This window comes from Aspergillus lucknowensis, assembly GCF_044049455.1.
Source record: "Aspergillus lucknowensis strain CBS 449.75 chromosome Unknown BJX67scaffold_3, whole genome shotgun sequence".
In the NCBI taxonomy this organism is placed as follows: domain Eukaryota; kingdom Fungi; phylum Ascomycota; class Eurotiomycetes; order Eurotiales; family Aspergillaceae; genus Aspergillus; species Aspergillus lucknowensis.
In genome coordinates, this window is record NW_027263547.1 from 662,488 (window position 1) to 680,242 (window position 17,755).

The 17,755-nt window shown below is 51.7% G+C and overlaps 4 protein-coding genes across 4 annotated transcripts; 2 read left to right on the forward strand and 2 right to left on the reverse strand.

Annotated features, from left to right (window-relative positions):
- Positions 1–306: 306 nt before the first annotated feature.
- On the forward strand, positions 307–2,678 carry BJX67DRAFT_389109 (uncharacterized protein; the record flags this gene model as incomplete). The annotated part of the gene is made up of 5 exons (XM_071034453.1): positions 307–765; positions 814–1,230; positions 1,290–1,352; positions 1,426–1,734; positions 1,783–2,678. The coding sequence occupies 5 exons, from the start codon at positions 307–309 to the stop codon at positions 2,353–2,355; spliced, it is 1,821 nt and encodes a 606-aa protein (XP_070890515.1). The 3' UTR covers positions 2,356–2,678.
- Positions 2,679–2,786: 108 nt separating this feature from the next.
- Positions 2,787–4,508, reverse strand: BJX67DRAFT_164698 (tRNA wybutosine-synthesizing 3 family protein). Its single transcript, XM_071024990.1, has 2 exons — positions 3,485–4,508; positions 2,787–3,361 (listed from the first exon to the last, which is right to left on the reverse strand). The coding sequence occupies exons 1-2, from the start codon at positions 3,983–3,985 to the stop codon at positions 2,876–2,878; spliced, it is 987 nt and encodes a 328-aa protein (XP_070890516.1). The 5' UTR covers positions 3,986–4,508; the 3' UTR covers positions 2,787–2,875.
- A 184-nt stretch (positions 4,509–4,692) lies between these two features.
- Positions 4,693–7,606, forward strand: BJX67DRAFT_377304 (DUF2461 domain-containing protein; the record flags this gene model as incomplete). Its single annotated transcript, XM_071032071.1, has 8 exons — positions 4,693–5,284; positions 5,355–5,470; positions 5,518–5,586; positions 5,681–5,700; positions 5,759–5,829; positions 6,100–6,302; positions 7,103–7,429; positions 7,520–7,606. The coding sequence occupies 8 exons, from the start codon at positions 4,693–4,695 to the stop codon at positions 7,604–7,606; spliced, it is 1,485 nt and encodes a 494-aa protein (XP_070890517.1).
- A 1,775-nt stretch (positions 7,607–9,381) lies between these two features.
- BJX67DRAFT_377305 (uncharacterized protein) lies at positions 9,382–10,755 on the reverse strand (the record flags this gene model as incomplete). Its single annotated transcript, XM_071032072.1, has 3 exons — positions 9,382–9,583; positions 9,666–9,799; positions 10,564–10,755. The coding sequence occupies 3 exons, from the start codon at positions 10,753–10,755 to the stop codon at positions 9,382–9,384; spliced, it is 528 nt and encodes a 175-aa protein (XP_070890518.1).
- Positions 10,756–17,755: the final 7,000 nt, after the last annotated feature.

The following is a 17,755-nucleotide window of genomic DNA, read 5'->3' on the forward strand; positions in this document are numbered from 1 at the left end:
CATACTTTCCCTCTGTGCTTCCATCACCCTCCCTGTGCATGCAATATAAGCAAATCGATGCCGTCTTCAAAACGTATTCACCACTTGTTTCAAACTAGGCACTACCCCATGGCCGGTTTTGCATGGGGAATAGTGATGGGGACAATAACACATAGCCTCAATATGAACCTCAGCTTGCTTTCATCTTCTGATTCTTTCCCCTCCGCCTTGCCTTCCACCTGTGACCCTCATATTAAGTCCTCTTCTTTCTCTTCCGGGCTTCTCCGGAGAGAGGGCTTGAGCTCATCCCCCTTCCCTGAATCTAATATGAATCCCTACTCACCAGCCTTCGTCCCTGAGTTTGCTCGGCGGCGGAGTCAGAGTATGGCTTCTCCTCAGAGCATTAACACCACCAAAGACACCGTCCCCGCTGATTCTCACTTCCACCAGCCTACTGCACAGGTTATAGATACAGCAGCTTCAACCCTCTCCGACTCAATTAGGAGCTCCAATGACCCAGCCGTTCAGTACCCGCCCACCATGATAGCGAACCGCGCCTATAGACCTCGTCAGTCTGAGATCGTTTCGCCCGTTACGCACCGCGTCAACACAACGTTGCTGCAGAAACTGAACAAACTGGACATTCAGGACTCTTCCGATAGCTCTAACACCCTTACTGCCTATAGACTGAGCGCCGACAAGATTACCACCCCCAGCGAGATGCCTATCGGCAGCTTGGTGCACCTGATGCACCCACCCAAATATGGGGTTGTCAAAATCTCCAACGTAAGCCCCTCTGAATCACGTAACCGTCCTGAGCTGAGGTTGAGATAGATTCCCTACTCAATTACGAAGCAGGAGATCTTTCAGTTTCTTGGCCGTCAAGCACGACTTATTACTTCTGACAAGGGCTGCCCAATTCATATCATAATGGAGCGATCGACCGCGAAAACTATGGACTGTTATGTGGAACTTGAAACACCCAATGATGCCAAAGATACGATCAATCGCATTAATCGTATCTACGAGACTGGACGTGCTCCTCGCCTTGGTAACCGCCATGTTGAAGTTGAGTTGACCGACCAGAACGAGCTTTTGAGGAACTTGTTTCCGCGAGCAAAGTGCGTCGTTTGGAGAGACGCTACGCCCTACGTCCTATCGAACGAAGACAAATACTGTTCTGGTTTCGCTGGCTTCTTTACGAGCGAAGAAATTATCCTGGCCATTCGCCATGCAGAAATACCCCATCGCGTAAGTTCTAACTCCCACTCCCACCAACGTATTTCTAGATATTAAGCAAGCCTCTCCAGTCGCCCTTTTGTGACAAATGTCCTCAGCGCACTTATGAGTCTACCATAAGTACCCTTTACAAAGTAACCTCCCTCTCGTCAGTATTTTTCTATCCTGATTGAAGTCAAGGCTAATGAATCTCTTCTCCCAACCCAGTACCCCTGGTACGCGCCCCAGCTGTATACGGTACACGATCGCAATCAGTTGTTCGAATTGGCCAACCGTCATATAATAGCCCTTGTTGCTCGTGTCAAGAGGGTCAACACTGTTGGCCTTGACCAGAAACTCCTTCATGACCTTCTCCAGGCTGGTCTAAAATGCCCTGCCTTCAATGAACGCCAGAAGTATACCCTATGCGTCAATTCTGAGATTTCGAGTGAAATAAACAAATTTCCAGAGATGGGAAAGTGGTTCCCTTTTGACTGTCTTGTCAAAATGCCCAACTTCCATGAAGATATTCATTTCGTGAGGGTTTACTGTCCTCCTCAAATCAATACATACTAATTTCCCTAGTACTATGCAGGCTTGATCTCAGCCGGCACCGTTCCCAAGATTGAGAATCTTGGATTACCCAATACTTACCCCACGGAACACCCTACCCTTCGTTCGCCGTACGGACCCATCTGGTTTGAATGGCCGCAGTCTATCTCAAGTAGTGTTACTTGGGACGCCGCTGTTAATCAAGAGATGGTTATCCTCTCTAGCCTTGTTTTCAGTGGTTGGATCAATGACGATATGGGCAGCAAGCTGAACTCCAGGAAGGTGTCTCGAGAGTCCTCATTCTCCCTAGCCCCCGGATCTCACCGCAACACTTCCCTCGCTCCTTCTGAAGCCGAAGGCAACGGGGTTAATACAGAGTTATCTTCTCGCACTGGTACCCACGCAGCTCCTTCTCGCCGCGCAAGCGAGTCCGCGAGCATTAGCAGCGGTATGAACCTCAACACTACCGGGTTGTGGAACCAAAAGCTTCTCCTATATCCTGGCAAACCGCGCCCGGGGTACCTTGGCCACCGCATCACCCAGTCGTCGCCTATGTGTCTTCTATCCCCCACCAAGAATCCTTGGGGTAGTGAAAGCGCGGAATAAAGAAATGTCTGTCACTTTTACGGTACTCATAGAATGAGTTATCTTTCCGTATTACGACCTACTTCCTGTTTCCCAAGCGTGTGATATTCGAAGTCCCGCGTGAAGATGCAAGCTGTCGCCCACTATGCTACACGACTCCCCGTCCCGGTACCACGCCTTTCCTGATCCCCTCAGGTTGGCTTCTACCCATACCATAGCATTGGGATGTCACAGCCTAGGGAAACTTGGCCACGTCCAATGTTGACGTTGATTCTTCAAGTATCAAGTCTACGATACCACCGTTATGATTTTGAATTGCTTGAAGAATATTTGGGAACTTGAATACTCGTTTGTTTCTTATTATCTTCCAGAATGCATTTAGCCTCATAACCCCAGCTGTTTCATCACTGAGAGAGGAGCTCATTTTCGGGGAATTTGGTTTCTAGTTTACTCTGAATGCAATCAAGTTGAATTTGGGTTCACTATTGCTAGAAACTAGGGATCTAGGGGACCGAATAACCTTCATGGTTTGGATCAGACTCTAGTCTAGAGCTTTTTCAGTCTGGTCCTCGAGAAGCTTCTTCCTCGTCAGCCCCTCTTCCCTCATCCTAGCTTTCCGTGTTTCTGCATCCTCCCAACTGGGAGGTTTTGTTTTCCCTTTCCTCCTCATACCAACGGGATAATCCGCGGAACAGGCATTCAGAAGCGCAGTCCTAAACCTCTCCTTGCGTTTCGAGTTGGTCAAGAACCGCTCGTTTGACATAGCGACCAGCATCTGGAGGTACTCTTCCGTTACCAAACTGCGAATAACCTGGCCATCATAATCACCGTCGCTGCCATCCTCACAATACCCTATTACCGACTCCAGAGCGAGACCTGCGGACCGTACAGCAACGATTGGGCTGGGCCCGTCACCACCATCTAAACAGCGTAAGCTCTGTAGCCCGCTTTCTCGGAATCCTGAACTCGATGCTGCTGATAGTACCGGCTGAGCATGGTGCAGGGTAGCTGCCATTATGTGAAGGATCTATAAGATGCTTCTTAGTATGGTGAGTTCACACGAAGAGTAGGTGTTGGTGCTGGTCAAGTAACAAAAAAGAGGAGTCGAGTCTCGCCTGTTGAGAAATAGGCATAAGAGAGGTTAACTTACCATAGGCTCGAAATGAAAGCGCACGAGGCGTGGGGCATGACCTTCTTTATTCACGCCCGGTGGCTTCCCATCCCCAGGCACCATCCCAAACATATCATGCAAAGACTTTCTTTCTTTACTCCCATCGTGTCCATTGAGCGCTGCGCTACAGCTCTCCGTGCTTAGGGGATCGTGAGAGACATACAACCATTTCCCAGCTCCTTTGCCTCCAGAGGGAGCGAATTTTTTTGCTTCGCTAGTGGTCTTGCCCTCAGGAAGGTTCGAAGGCCGACGCCCTTCCAAGAACACACTAATTCGACCAGCACAGCTGCTTGTCGTCACTAGGCCGGGCAGGTTATTGATGTCTTGGATGAACTCGCGGATTCCCTCGTCCACGGAGCCTTTAGGTGAGAGATCCGAGTACTCTTGCTCTGGTAGTGAGAGCTCTGCGAGGATCCTGTTTTTTCGGGATACGAATGTTGGTGGGACTAGTTTTGTCTCAATTCCTGCTCCCCTTTCCATTTTCTCCTCCTTCTGTTCCTTTAAAAGCTCGGCTAACAGTGCTGTAATTTTAGTAGAGAAAGTTGCTTCGAGAGAGTGGACACCAGGCTGCGATTGGGCGTTGGAAATGGCGAACTCAATTACCTTCCAGTTGTCTCTGTCCTGCAAGAGACTTTCATGCAAAGGCTCTCCTGCAAGACTCGGACGGAGTTTTCACAACGGCCGATGACACTTTTCAGGAGAGAATCAAGGAGAGACGATAAAGGGAAGATCTCAAGAAATCATGCGCATTTACTTTGTGACGGGAGGCCCACTGCCTCCAGCTCATAATGGACTGGGGCGCTCTTTGATTCAAATCGACCGGAACAAATAATGTTTGCCCCAAAATTCCTTGTCAAGGACGTCTTGGGTGGGTACGGACGCTAAGATGAGGTGGTGACGGAAAGTTGCCGCTCGATTCCACGCGAAGAACCGACCCAGAAGCTACCAGCCCCTTGGTCTTCGACCCTTTGTGAGATTGAACCTCTTGAATTCAATCAGCAACTAGCCTGCCGCTGGATGGGCTGGAGAACAACGACTTAAATGTTACTCGCCCGTCCACCTCCCGTCAACGTTTTCTTCTTCCCATGACCGCTAGTATCTACAGGAACAAGTCTTAGAATCTTCCACTTGCTACGACCCGGGTTAGAACACTCAGAGCTTTTCCAAAGTAGCCACCGCTGCCCGTCATGTCTCCTCGTCCGACTCGATCGACTCGGGCCGCTCCCGCACCGGTAGCAACGCCAGAACCTGGACGAAAACGGCGCGCGTCGACCAGAATTGCTGAAGCCTCAAGCGCGGCGCTAAAGAAACAAAAGTACGATTCCAGCTCACCTGATAATTCCGTCAAATCTACCGCCAAACAAAGCAAGTATTTTGTGAAAGGCGAACCTAGCAAGCCAAAGGGCCGGAAAAAGCGTGCATCGAGGCCAAAAGAGGACTATGAGGACGACCCAGGTGCTGCTTCTGATCTGTCGGAAGCCGATACGGATTTTTGGGGTCTGAGGGAGCAGGACACTGCCGGGAAAGAGGCCGTTTCACAAGCCATCAAGGATTTCAAACGAAAACATGAACCCAAACCCGAAGCGTCAGTATCCTCGAAGAAGGACTTGTGGAGAGAGGGTGTCAAGACTGGCCTAGGGCCCGGTAAGGAAGTCTTCATCGAGAAACCAAAGGCAAGGGACTCAGGAGATGTGCCTTATAAAAGTGACACGTTGCACCCCAATACCATGCTCTTCTTGGAGGATTTGGCGAGTAATAACGAGAGACAATGGCTCAAAGGTACTCTTCGACCCACATACGAACACGCCCTATGGATTGGGGTTCGTTGCTAACAACAATCGATTGGTAGCACACGACGCGGACTACCGCAGCTCAAAAAAGGATTGGGATACCTTCGTCGAAGCCCTGACAGAGAAGATCATTGAACAAGACGGCACGATTCCCGAGCTACCTGCTAAGGACTTGGTGAGCTGCGCCCTATAAAGCCTGGAACGGACTGAGGACTGACATAGATTGATTCCGCTCAGGTGTTTCGCATACACAGAGACATCAGATTCAGTAAAGACCCTACACCATATAAGGTGTGTTGAGCCCCTTCACGCATTGATGCATGATTTGCGGATCCCCTATTTTGACTGAATGAATGTGTAATTGATCTAATCATCGCGCGTGCAGACACATTTCTCAGCCGCCTGGTAGGTGGACGCTTACTCCTTAAGGAGCAGAGGCATCAGCTAAAGTGATACTGGGTAGGTCCCGCACCGGGAAAAAGGGTCCATACGCTGCATATTATGTCCACTGCCAGCCAGGAGCCACCTTTGTTGGTGAGTTACGCGGAATAAGCGCCTCCCTCCAGTCACCTTCATTTCCAGCAACCACCGCTCCCCTGCCCATCAAGGCCCTTTTCAGATGGGTTGTATTGGTGTAGTATCCTTTCCAATCTTCCTAGTTCCGCTTCAGTCTTGCAGTTCTCCGATGATGACTTATATTTTCGAAGCCACGCTGCCTCCAACATTCGACACTCTAAACTAGCAGCACCTTCCTCATATCTTATATTCATCACAGCGTGTTCTAACAGGACTTCTCGGTTTTAGGCTCGGGCCTTTGGCATCCAGAAGCCGACAAACTGGCGCTTCTTCGAGAAGATATCGACCGGAATCCGGAACGTCTGAAAGATGTGCTTAGGCAGGAAGGATTGCGACGCGAGTTCTTCGGTGGGATACCTGACGACGAAGATAAAGCCGTGAAAGCTTTCGTGAAGCAAAACAGTGAGAGTGCGCTGAAGACCAAACCAAAGGTAGGAGATTTCCTCCATCCTGTAACCCAAATTCTTTCAAGGAAAGAGAATTACCTTTTTGCATCATCGCATACCCCGATAAGCCGGGTTAAGTCGCGCCGTGAAGTTGATGAGGGATGAGTTTGTCGAATCTGTTGACAGTCACGCCCCTCGGGCGCATCTTCGTCTCAGAAATTGCAGATCTTTCTGCTTGTCTGGGCTCTTTTCCTGTGAAAGCGCTCTTTCTAGCTATTGACAGAGCGTGAGTACAGGACAAGGGAGTTCGACTTCGGCTTAAGAGTTATAGGGGCGTCGAGCCGGCCACGGGGACGCCGTGGCGTGGTCTCGGGGCTGTTGTCAATCATGGCCGTCCGTGACAGGCATCACCTTTGAGCCACTGGTGACAAGACACGAACAATTGGAGCCGCAAGCAAATGAACACAATCAATTTTTGTCAACCAGTCATGGCTTTCTGCTAGGTTGGTTCACATTGCAGAACTGCTGCCTGCTACCCCAAGCGCAGCTGCTGACAACTGAACCTCTCCCGAGTCATGTTTGGCTCCCTCTCCCTTCTTCACCCTCAATCCTTGGTGCCTGCGCTTCACCACTGGGTGGTGAGAATGGGCCTTTTCTTGGGCTTGGTGCGGCATGCTTCTGCCGTCCCACACTGGGCGTACCTGGTTTGGAAAGGCGTCCGCGCCGTTCCATCAGCTTTCCATGGTTCATCATCTCTCCCACTCACCAGCCGAGTTTAGGTTGCATTTGATTGGGAATCCAGCTCTCACTATCATCGAAATGGCTAACTCGTCTCCTTTTTTCAGGGCTATGAACATGACAATGAAAACATCGAACTTCTCCGGCTTCGCAGCTTCACAATTGGCAAGCCACTCCCCGACGCAGATCTTCTGAGTCCTGATGCCCAGGAGAGAATCGCTATTCTCATTGGTATCATGGCACCATTTGTAAGCCATCCTTCTTCCCTCCTTTCCATCAAGCTTTGGCTTCCCCCAACCCGCCCAACCCGGTCGCCTTCCGTGCCCAACGGATTCCAGTACGCCGTCTTCGGCCGAATACCCTCACTGTCATCGTGTTGTCGTGCTTCCCCAGCGGCTGCCGTCGCTCTAGCCAGAACGGCGGGCGCCGTCACAGTTCGTCATTGTTGCCGCAAGCTTGTTCAGAAAGCTCTGGTCCACGGAAATGAACGAGTGTCGGCTAACCAGAATCTTTCCCCCTAACAGGTCACGTATCTCAACAGTGTTGTCATGCCCGAGCCTGCAGGTCAGGAGACAAGTAGCATTGCGTCAGATTCTCCAGATGACGAGTGAAACACACTGGTCCCGATATTAGGGACTTTTAGTGGGTAGAGTGAGCAAGGACTTGTTGCCGCTAATTCTGTGTGCCGTCACGCTATTTCGGATGCGCAACGAGTTGATGTATCTATTCTGATTTTCCGCTCCCTGGCCACCCTTTGAACTGGCTCTGTCCCGATTCATCTGTCTCCTCTCATTTGCTGAGTTCCGTTCCTAATTTCCATTTCCTGCATGTCTTGGAACATTCAGCTGGCCCTTTGACTTTGTGTGCAAGATCTTACCATCACTTCTGGCCGCTCGCAGTTCAATAGTCTTAGAACTCTTGTTCCTCACTGGCACTGGACCTCCGTCACTTGTCTCTCTCTGCCTTTACCGCCAGTCCTCAGCCGCTGACCGGCGGCTTCCGGTTCATCATACCCCTACGGCTGGACAAGCCACTGAGACCCAACACCAGACACGATTGGAGAATGGACGTGCATGAGAGGTCTTCCTGCGCGTCGCGTCGGCTCCTCTCACACTTGCAGATTGCCCACACGGGCGCTAATCATTTTCGTCAAGCGCGAGTGATCGTCTGGCCGCTGCTCCAGACCCTCCAGTCTGTGAGGACTGAGGAGCCTGAAAACTTTCGGCCCCCGCCAAAAAAAATAGACTTTCGCCCTCTGCATCCGTGCCCAAGCACCCCCCAAAGCCCTTCTTTCCGGCGCTGGGCTCTCATCACGACGAGCATGGAGTAGCACCCACGGGGCTATCTCCCAAGCTGTCACTGCTGATACGGATTCATGGTATGGTCCGGTTTTCCACCAGACTCCGGTAATTCATGCGGAATACAGATTCAAAACAGTACAAGACATGTTGCTAGTCAAAAGTGTAATGTGACCTTGGAGCGAGGCCACGGGAGGACCCGAATGCAGGGTGTCTCCGCCCTATACAAACCTTGACATGCAGCGTTGCATCTCACGCGCAACACCTCAAGGCTTCTGCTTGATACGATTATCATATTATTCATCCGCATCGCTCGTGATATGCTCCGTATACATGAATCCCCAGCCTGATTGACACGTGTGGAAGGAGTGCTCCACCCCGAGTACGATACCCTCTTTCACGGAAAAGAATCTTCTGGGTCTGATATTTCCTTGGTCCAGGCGTTTAACTTTCATGTTGTCTCAGGGCCTGTAAAACTGCATCCTGCTTATCATCAACTCCCTCAGCCAGTCCGAGTTTCTCGTCCCAGAACAGAAAAGACTTCCGTAAGCGTCACCCCGTCGTTGCATTTATCGCTCATAAACAGGGATACATAAGCATCACTACAGCAATAGAGGGACGGTCGAAAGACGTATGGCATACTTCGTCGCTTGCCGCCGTCCCGTCCATGGTCTACCTACAGCGGAGGCCTTCATGCTTGACGCTTCCGCAACACCACAGAAGAGGGCAAATTATGGAATACGATACCCTTGAGGAGTTCAACGCCAATTTCGGAATTGGACTAGATTTGATAGATTGGATGAGTGCAGCCGATGACGACCGCGGTTATGCTGCATATCAATGGTAGCGCGTAACCAATGGGAAAGCCTTGGTCCAAGGGCTCCAAATTTATTATCAAGTCCCCATGCTCGTCTGTCTCTCTTTTTCTCCTGTTCTATTCTTGTGCTGATTGACTTAACCTCACTCATATAGATTCCATCCCCATTTACGTACTACTTGCGAGTCGACGGAAAAGAGGGCCGCCGCCAGGGTGCGAGACGCTTACCTGGGGAAGCACACGATCAAAACAATCATTCCTTGTCATAACGTCATGAGAAACTGCGGGTAGCTGCAATTCGGAACTGCCACCGATTCGGGAGTGTTATTAAAGGTGTTCGGGCTGTTTCTGGGCTGGTGCTCCGGGGTTGGATTGGGATATCGATGCGGTCGCCTGCCATCGCAACGCCCATGGAGAGCGGTCCGGGATGCCAGCGTTTATCGACGGGCAGAGAAGCAGAGTCTGGTGTCGATCTACTCAGTTGGTATCGAAGATGTATCAGTGATGGATCCGTTCGGAACCCAAGCCCACCGCATCGACCAACTACCTACGTACTCAGGAACCCAGACCGTGGACGAATACTGATCCTGAACCACAGCACGGTACATATCTTTGCATCCTACTTCCAAAGAGATGCTTTCTAGACTAGCGTAGACGTAAAGATGGTACGTTACTTCTCGAACCATCCCCTAAGTGCGGTATATCAGTCATATCCACCGTCGCACTCGGCTTTGTACAGGTCTTTCAAGACTATACAATACGACAAGCTGACAGGAATACTTCTGAGCTTCCAATCCGTTTTCAGATGCCCGGCGACCCAGAACCAACCACAAGGTCCTTCCAAAGTACTAATGGCCTTTTATTCAAGGGCCCAGTGGCCTTGATTCTTCGAACAGTCCCGTTCTTGCTTCTTGCTCCTCCCATCCCCCAGCCGCCTCCACAGTTGACCGCTCAATAACGAAGGTCAGAGGTAAGAAGCGGACGAAGACATGTCAATCTCGGAGTCGGACAATATCCCCAGGATGAGCACAAGAATAGCCTGGTCTTCGCAAACACCCTTCCTTCGAGTAAGAGGAGTGTCTCGAGACTCGAGGGACTGGACACCCTTGGAATTCTTGGAAAGAGAGAGGGGGAGGGAGAAAGAGGCACTCAAGGTGCTGTCTACTCTCACAACTTAGGAGAGTGCGAAACACAGCTCGGAAACGAAGTCGCTGGCTCGCGAAAGAGGTGAGCGGGGGATTTCAGATTTATATATCGTCTTGCCTGAATTCTTCACGACGTCGAGGCAATCTATGAAATTTTCACTCCAAAACACTGGGAAGCTCTCCGGCGGATGTAGTCGTAATGGGCTAAAATCATTGGGTGCAGAGCAAAGCAACTGGTATATATATATATATTCACACCAAGAACACCAGTTCTTGTTGACGGTTGTCTCGTGCTTTGATGGAGATACAAATCGACGGTGTGGTATTGGGTCCTTCCACGATGCGAAGATCACTGTCCGAAGTCGATGCTTTTGCTTAGCGGACCCTGAATTCGAATGGACATGCTTCACAGCTAGGTCCAATGCTGGCGTTAAGAAGTAGAGCATGCTGATGAGTCGCTTGGTAATCAGAGTGCCATCGAAAATCGAGATTTCGACCATTGTTCACCACGACATGTGTATTGTGACTTCCACTCTATCATCTTCGCAAGAACTTCCTCCGGAGTTCGATTGGGCCGAAGAAGAATTTCCATCCCCCTCGATATTCTCTCCGGTCCAAAGGATCAAATCTCCGATGCCCAAGCCGGGTTCTGGACCAAGTTCCATTTGCGTTGAAAACCGCCTTCTCCCAGAATTACCCGCAGCTCCAAGACGGAACGAGTTGGGTGAAGAATGCGGAGACGAGGGCCAAAGACTCGAAGGTTCCCGGGTGATAGTCGCGTCAATCGCAATATCCGTTTCCAGAGAATCGTCAACTGTGGTCAGCTATGTGATTAGATCGACTAGTTTGTTATTAGCCCGGTGCGACTCGTATAAAGTTGACAACGGGTTTGAGTTCGGAAGAGAGTTGACATGACTCGACCGGTCTCGTGGATTCAGTTTGATTCCGTGGGCGGGTGGTCGTGCGCACTGCGATAAAAACTGGAAGGGTTATTTGAAGACGGTCCGTGAGAATAACTCTTTCAGTTTGGGGGAGGTGCTGAAATGGAAATCGAGGTGGGGATTTGATTGACGATCTGTGTCGGGAAAAGACGCGACGCCTGAGATCTGGATTGCACAGCATGCAGCGGCTGACACGGGGAGACCCGACTGGGGGTGTGATACGAGTCGGGGAATGAACATTCAAGGATTCAGCCACCAGTGAAAGACGCCGCCTCCTTCAACGGACCCAATTCGGGTTCTTGTTTCTGGGGAACAGTGGGCGATCGTCGTTGCTCCTGTGAGAGATGAAAAGCCCCATTATTTGGTCTTCACCTCGATGACCATTGACCAACCATCTCCCGTCACCGATCATTGTTCGCGGCGATCGGCCGATCTGGATGGCAACAACCAAGGACGAGTGGAGGTAACTTTGGGAAAGCGGACATGCCGCTTTTGCTGTCTTTTCTTCGCGGATAAAACGAAGAGGACCGCGGATTTGCACTCACAGTTGGGCTGAGATAGCGTCAGCAGTGACAGGAGACATCTCAAAACGTCCAAAGTGAGGCATTCATCATCAACGCCCCCTTCAGAGCCTAACGATATCACGCGATGACGACCGAAGGCCAACATCCCCTGTGTGACGCGAAAGCTTCATGGAGGAGATCACCGTGCCGGAGACGGTCATCCACGGGTGAATGAGTTGTCTTTCTCTTAGAGCTAGGCTGCCGTATGTCGAAGCAGTCAAATGAATCAAAGTGTGGGATGCTGGGATGCTTTCAAAATTCAGGCGTCAAGAGTTCTCTCGATGCAGGCTGGCCTTCCTCTCGCCTTGCCACGTCACGCCTCTCTTTCATTATCGCACATTTGCACGCGCACGCGCCTCCGTGATCTGTCCCCAAGAAGCACAGACATCCCTTGCTCGTCGATTCCTGTTGTCGCAGAGGTTGTCGACCAACCATATCGCGGGACTTACCGCCCTGTCAGCCACCATTTTCGCACACAACGAAGTGCTTTTCCGACGCACCAGCGGGCCAACAGCGGCGCAGGAGGAGATCAAATCAAGATTGCCTCTGGATCCTTGGGCTCTCATAGGCCACCAGACAATCACGTGACTGAAAACGTATGCGGGTTGATCGATGATCACGGGAAGCATGCCTCGTCTTTCCCTGCACGCCCGAGCAGCCGCACACTAGCCAGTTGACTAGTCCATTAGCCCGGCAGAAGCAAGCGAAAGACCTTGTCCCCCTCTCGACATCCCGCCTCGCTGACAAACATGCTCTGATCAGACCAAAACTCAAGAGCCATGAATCAGCACCGAGAATTCTGCCACAAGGTGACATGCCAGACGGCAATGCGTGTGGGCTGGGCGATTTTCAAGTGGCGGGGCACAAACTCAGCGGGAGGGTTGGTGATTCCAGTGGAAGCGCGGTGACCGCAGGATCTGGTGGCGGTGAGGATGTTGGCTGGAGCGGAAAGGGTGTGTGGGCTCTGTGGAGCACTTGGGGAGGACGACCTGAGCTGAGGAGCTGCGGAAAGACGCGGACGGCAATGCACCGAGCCGATTGGGATCGAAAAACGTGGCAAAATGGAAGAGGGAAAAAGGAAAAAAAAAAGGAAGGCGCGTAACTTACGGTCTGTAATACTGTGACAACATGTTTGATCACGTTTCTGGTATTGTATGGAAAGAAGACGACGACGATCAAAGGAATGAAGAGTTTCGGGACCTCTTGCTCATGAAGTGTGGGTAAATTTTGGTGAAGCAAGGCCAAAGCGAAAACTGGCTCTGTGGAACTCCACATGTCGAAGGAACGAGGTTGGATGGCAACTGGAGTCAGGAAGAGCTTCGCAGACAGTATTCTCGCGCCCGCAGGGTTGCAATCTCGCCCAGGAGGCTACACTGCAGAGGGTTCTCGGACCTCTGCACATTCCACAACATCGATGGATGTGCAGGATGCAGACAGCGTCGCGTCACGCCTGCCTTGCTTCAGGTAAGGATTCAAATGCGCAGCTTTCAATAGAGCGCGGATTGGAGAGGCAAGGGGGTTGAACAGACAAAAGAAGTTGCCGGGCACGGTTGGCCAGCAACCAGAAGAGACGAGGAGTCCAATGAGATGAGAGGGGAAGAGAAACCATCTTCACAGGGTCAAAGCGAGCCCGTCATGTCGCTTGCGACGCTGGTGTCTGAGAGCACGACGGCGACACACATCGTGCATTAGATTGGCGGGAGAACGGTGCGGGCCGTCGTGGCATGGAAGGCGAGAATTAATTACACTAGCGGGGGATGATCGAACGAGGAGTGCCTAACGCCCTCGCAGGCTGACACGGGCACCGGAACCTGCATTCTTTTCTGGGAATTGGGGAAGACCACTTGCTCTTCTCGGTTGCATCGTCAAAGGTCGGGTATTATTCTTCTTGCCCTATGTTCAAGGCCCAACGGTTGTCAGTCCCGCTGGCGAGAAAATCCCCCACTCACCCCGGTTCGCACTTTGGTGAGAAAAGATCAAACCCAGTGATTGTTTCCTGGTGGGATGTCAAGAAAGAAGGCCGTTTGTAGGGTACCGAGGTAACACCTGCTCAAAATCGATGACTTCACGGTCGGCTGCTCTTCTCGCTGGTATCCCAAAGCAAAACGGAGAGGAAGAACGGCTTGTCTGACGACAGAAGCAAGGATTCTGTCTGGGTGAGTTCGAAGCCACCTCGATGTTCATTGTGAGTGGAACATGCATGTCACCAGACGCCCCCGCAGCTGGATCCATCTTCAGCGTTTTTTTTTGTCACAGTCCAAGTTGAGCGTTTCATTGGCAGACTTGGCCGCTCTCCCGTCCACGGGGTGCCTGTGGCTTCATGCTCAGCTGGCAGCGGAGAGAAAATTTCGAACGGGTGAGTCGCGCTAATGCAACTTATTTTGAAGCGCACCAAACTCTGCAAGCTGGGCCTGTGGGTGAGAATTTGCAGTGCCCAGGTGGGATCGCAGGACTGCTGCACTGGGAGTCCCCCGCCGCGAATCCCGCACCACCGCTGCCCCTCCCCACAGCAGAAGCACCCGTCTGTCGCGCTGTGATTGAACAGCCTCTCGTCCATCCCGATGCCAACTAATCCTCCCACTGGCTGGTCTGCATCACACCGGGAGCCAATAGCAGTCGCCGGTTGGCTTTCCACCTGCTCCAGGACTATGGTTCCGGGTTTCTTACGGTGGCATCAAGTGAAGTCAGACTAACTCGTTGGGCTCGTTGGAGCACTTGGAGTAGGGGCGGGAAACAACAAAGAGACTAAAATCAGAACAAATAACTGCAAGAAATGCTTGCCACCAACTGGTCAAATATTCGGTCCCGATGTCTGGGATTGAGTCCTCCTCTTCCAGTATTCATGTCGTTTCTCGTACCCTGCTTGGTCATATGGTTCCATGGATCCGTTGATTGAAAACCTCCGCACCACGAAGTGCCTCCTTCTCGCCGCGAGCCTGTGACAGACACCTCTCCAGGGCAGGTCACCGCGCCCATCTTCAATTTCAATGTCCTTACCGACGCATAATCCGTCCTAGGTCGGGATTCACCCATCGAGTCCACCGAGCTGGACATGTCTTGACGGTCCGGCACAATCAGCAATTCCTGGTCTGTAACCTGGTTCAGTTTGGTTCATTGTGGCTCCCGCTCCGGTCGACCGGATGTTGTGTTTCTGGTTCGGAGCGGTCCTTTCTCCTAGGCCCAGCCGGTTCGTACCACTGGTTAGGAGCTTAACAGTTGTTGCCTCCGAGGTCAAGCAAGAATATGGATTGATTTACGGCATCGCTCAAGCACGAAGTGGAGGCTATGTAGCATCACTGCTCTTATGTAACGGTGGTCTTTCTCTCACTAATCATCCGAGCCCAGATATGAGTCGAGAACACAAGGTGGAGAAGATGTTTGAAACGGAATTGAGTTTCGGGGCCATGGAGGCGGATACGCATCGGCAGATGATATATTCCAAGGTTGGCTGTTCCCGGTACCGTAAACAGGCTTTAGATCGAGGCTTAATTGCCGCGTGGACGCAAGACATCACTCCCCCCGACCATGTGAGCTTTTGGGCTGTTTGCTTAATATACTGGTCGCGAGTTTGTCATTGCCTGAGAGTACATTTAGAGTTCGCTCTCTCTTGCCATCGTGAGTGGCTAGGGGTTCTTCAATTCCCCGTGCAAAGATCGATTGAATCAACAGGCAGGGGAGGTGGGAGGCCGACGTGCGTGAGCTCTGGGATGCAATGTCGAATTTCGGGAGAAGACAAGCCCCTTTGGCGTAGGGAAACGAATTGTCCAGTACGGACTCAGATCCGCTTTAGGTGTCTTGCCGAGAGTTCCTTACTTCTATCCGGCAGAGAATGAAGGCCGCGAGGGGAGCGGTGCAGGTGTCTCTGCATTTGCAAGCCTCTCGGGCAGGAACAAGAACGCTTCACATCCGGCCTCCGGCAAACGACATGTCGAATCAAAATCCAACAACGATTCACAAACGGGAGGCAATTCATCCTCGGTGTTTCTCAACGCTCCTGCGACCCTGAGCTCGAGGCAAAAATGCGACTGTTGCTGGAGTTGGGAGTTCAATTCATGCGCTTATTGCGGTGACGCGGATCCTGGAACACTAACGAAGTCAACCATGGCTCGCGGCCGAGTCGTGCGAAGGAGCGAAGGATGCGCCGCGGGAGAAACAGGGCGGTTTCACCCCGAGCGCAATCCAAAAGCGAAGCTCTCAGTGTGCCAGAGTCAGCATCGAAGAATGTTGTATGTCCTCTCGAGGGAGCACAAAATCACAAGAGAAGGTGAGGCTGTGACATCCTTGCGACATAAGGTCAGAGGCCAGAGGTCGCATGTCAGCCCAGTCAAGCCGGCGGAACAGTTGATTCTCTCCTGCATGCGCAATCAACGGGAAAAATCAGCCCTTGCGAAGAATTTTCCGGGACGGCTAATAACCTGTTGAGGATTCGCTCTTTGATGCGTGGGGCCTCTGTGCTCGAGTGTTGAAGACTGAGAAAAGATAATGGTCGTCGTTCAAGCTGCAAATCAAGACCATCCAAGAGTCGCCCGTGTGGGCTGGATACTCGCCCTCACCGGCTACCGAGGTTGGGCCAGAGAAATGCGCAAATGCAATGTCCTTCTGACCCTGAAGACAATCAAGGTACGGGCCAGCATCCTTCGCCCATTGACCAGGGACTGTTCCAATGTCTGGGGCCCTCCAAAGCAGTTCCGGCCGTGGGTCAACACTTGGAAGTCTAAATTCACCGGAGGTTCCCCAGGAAGGTCATCTGGACAACTTTGCTTCCTTTGACTTTGACGATTTGACTCGCAGGATGATAAAGAACTGGTAGGGAACTCAGGCCCAGGGCTCCGCCTGTCTCACTGACACCGGCAGTACCGTGACCGACAAGGCGCGCGTAATATTACTTACCGTACCGTGGTACAGGACCAAGCATGAGGTTTGGAGTGGTGTGGAGATTCCGTCACGGCCCCTTTACCCGTCCCGGCGTCCCTTTCCCTCCGCTGGAGCCTGCCAAAGTTCTCAAACGCCCAACCCGGACGCGCAGACCGTCATTCAGCTGATCCCCACGGAGCCATGGATGCCTTAGCGTCGGTCCATCAGGATGGGTCGCGAGCCTGCTGGGACCAGGGTTCCACTTGCGGACGCTGCCTCCATGCTCTTTTCTTTTCCTTCTGACCGTCATGACCGCTTGTTCGGACGAACTTTCACCTGCCCAGGTGGAGCGCCAAATCAACTCCACTCCTGAGATCTTCTCAAGGTTGCTCCCGTTGCGGTGAATCATTTCTTGACTTTGGAAGGGGAGGCACGTCATCTCAGCACCACTCACTTGGTCCGTCCCTCGCCAGCCAGAGACAAAGGTCGACCCAAGGGACCACAAATGCATCCATGGATCCGTCCCAATTCCCCATCTGCAAGTCGTCTTCCCGCTGTTCCTCTTGCCCCCCGAACGGACCGGGGAGTCAGCGGCCCAGATTTTGGCAGAGCATCAGAGCGGGTGCGAGGAAGCGACTCCAGGTGGAAAGAAAGGAAAAATTCAGGTTGTGTTTGGTCGGAGTCTCCATTCGATCGGTAGCCACTTGTAGAATTACACTCTCATTGCAGGTTCTTTCTCCATACCTTTCCATCCCCTCACCACACAAACGGCGACTGCGAGGCTTCTCAAATCCACAAGGTCCGTTGCGAGATCGCAGTGTTTTACTTCCTCGCCCCTGAAGACAGCTTTCCTGCCCGAACTGCAAGCGCAACCGCCTGTTGTGCCCTCCTCGCTAGTGAGTTGACCTTTACTGACATTCGCATTGCACGACTGCGAGGAGTTGTGGACGCGAGAATTCCTTCCTTCCTGCTTGCTGACCTGGCTTCCACTTGGGCGTTGTTCTGCTTGATTCACCTCCTTGAGTTATTATTTTTTTATTTTTTTTATTTTTTTATTTTATTAATTTGCCCTTGTTTTTTTTTTTTTTTGAATTCTTCCCCTCTGTCATCGTCCCATCATCTGTCGCATCGCGTACTCTGGC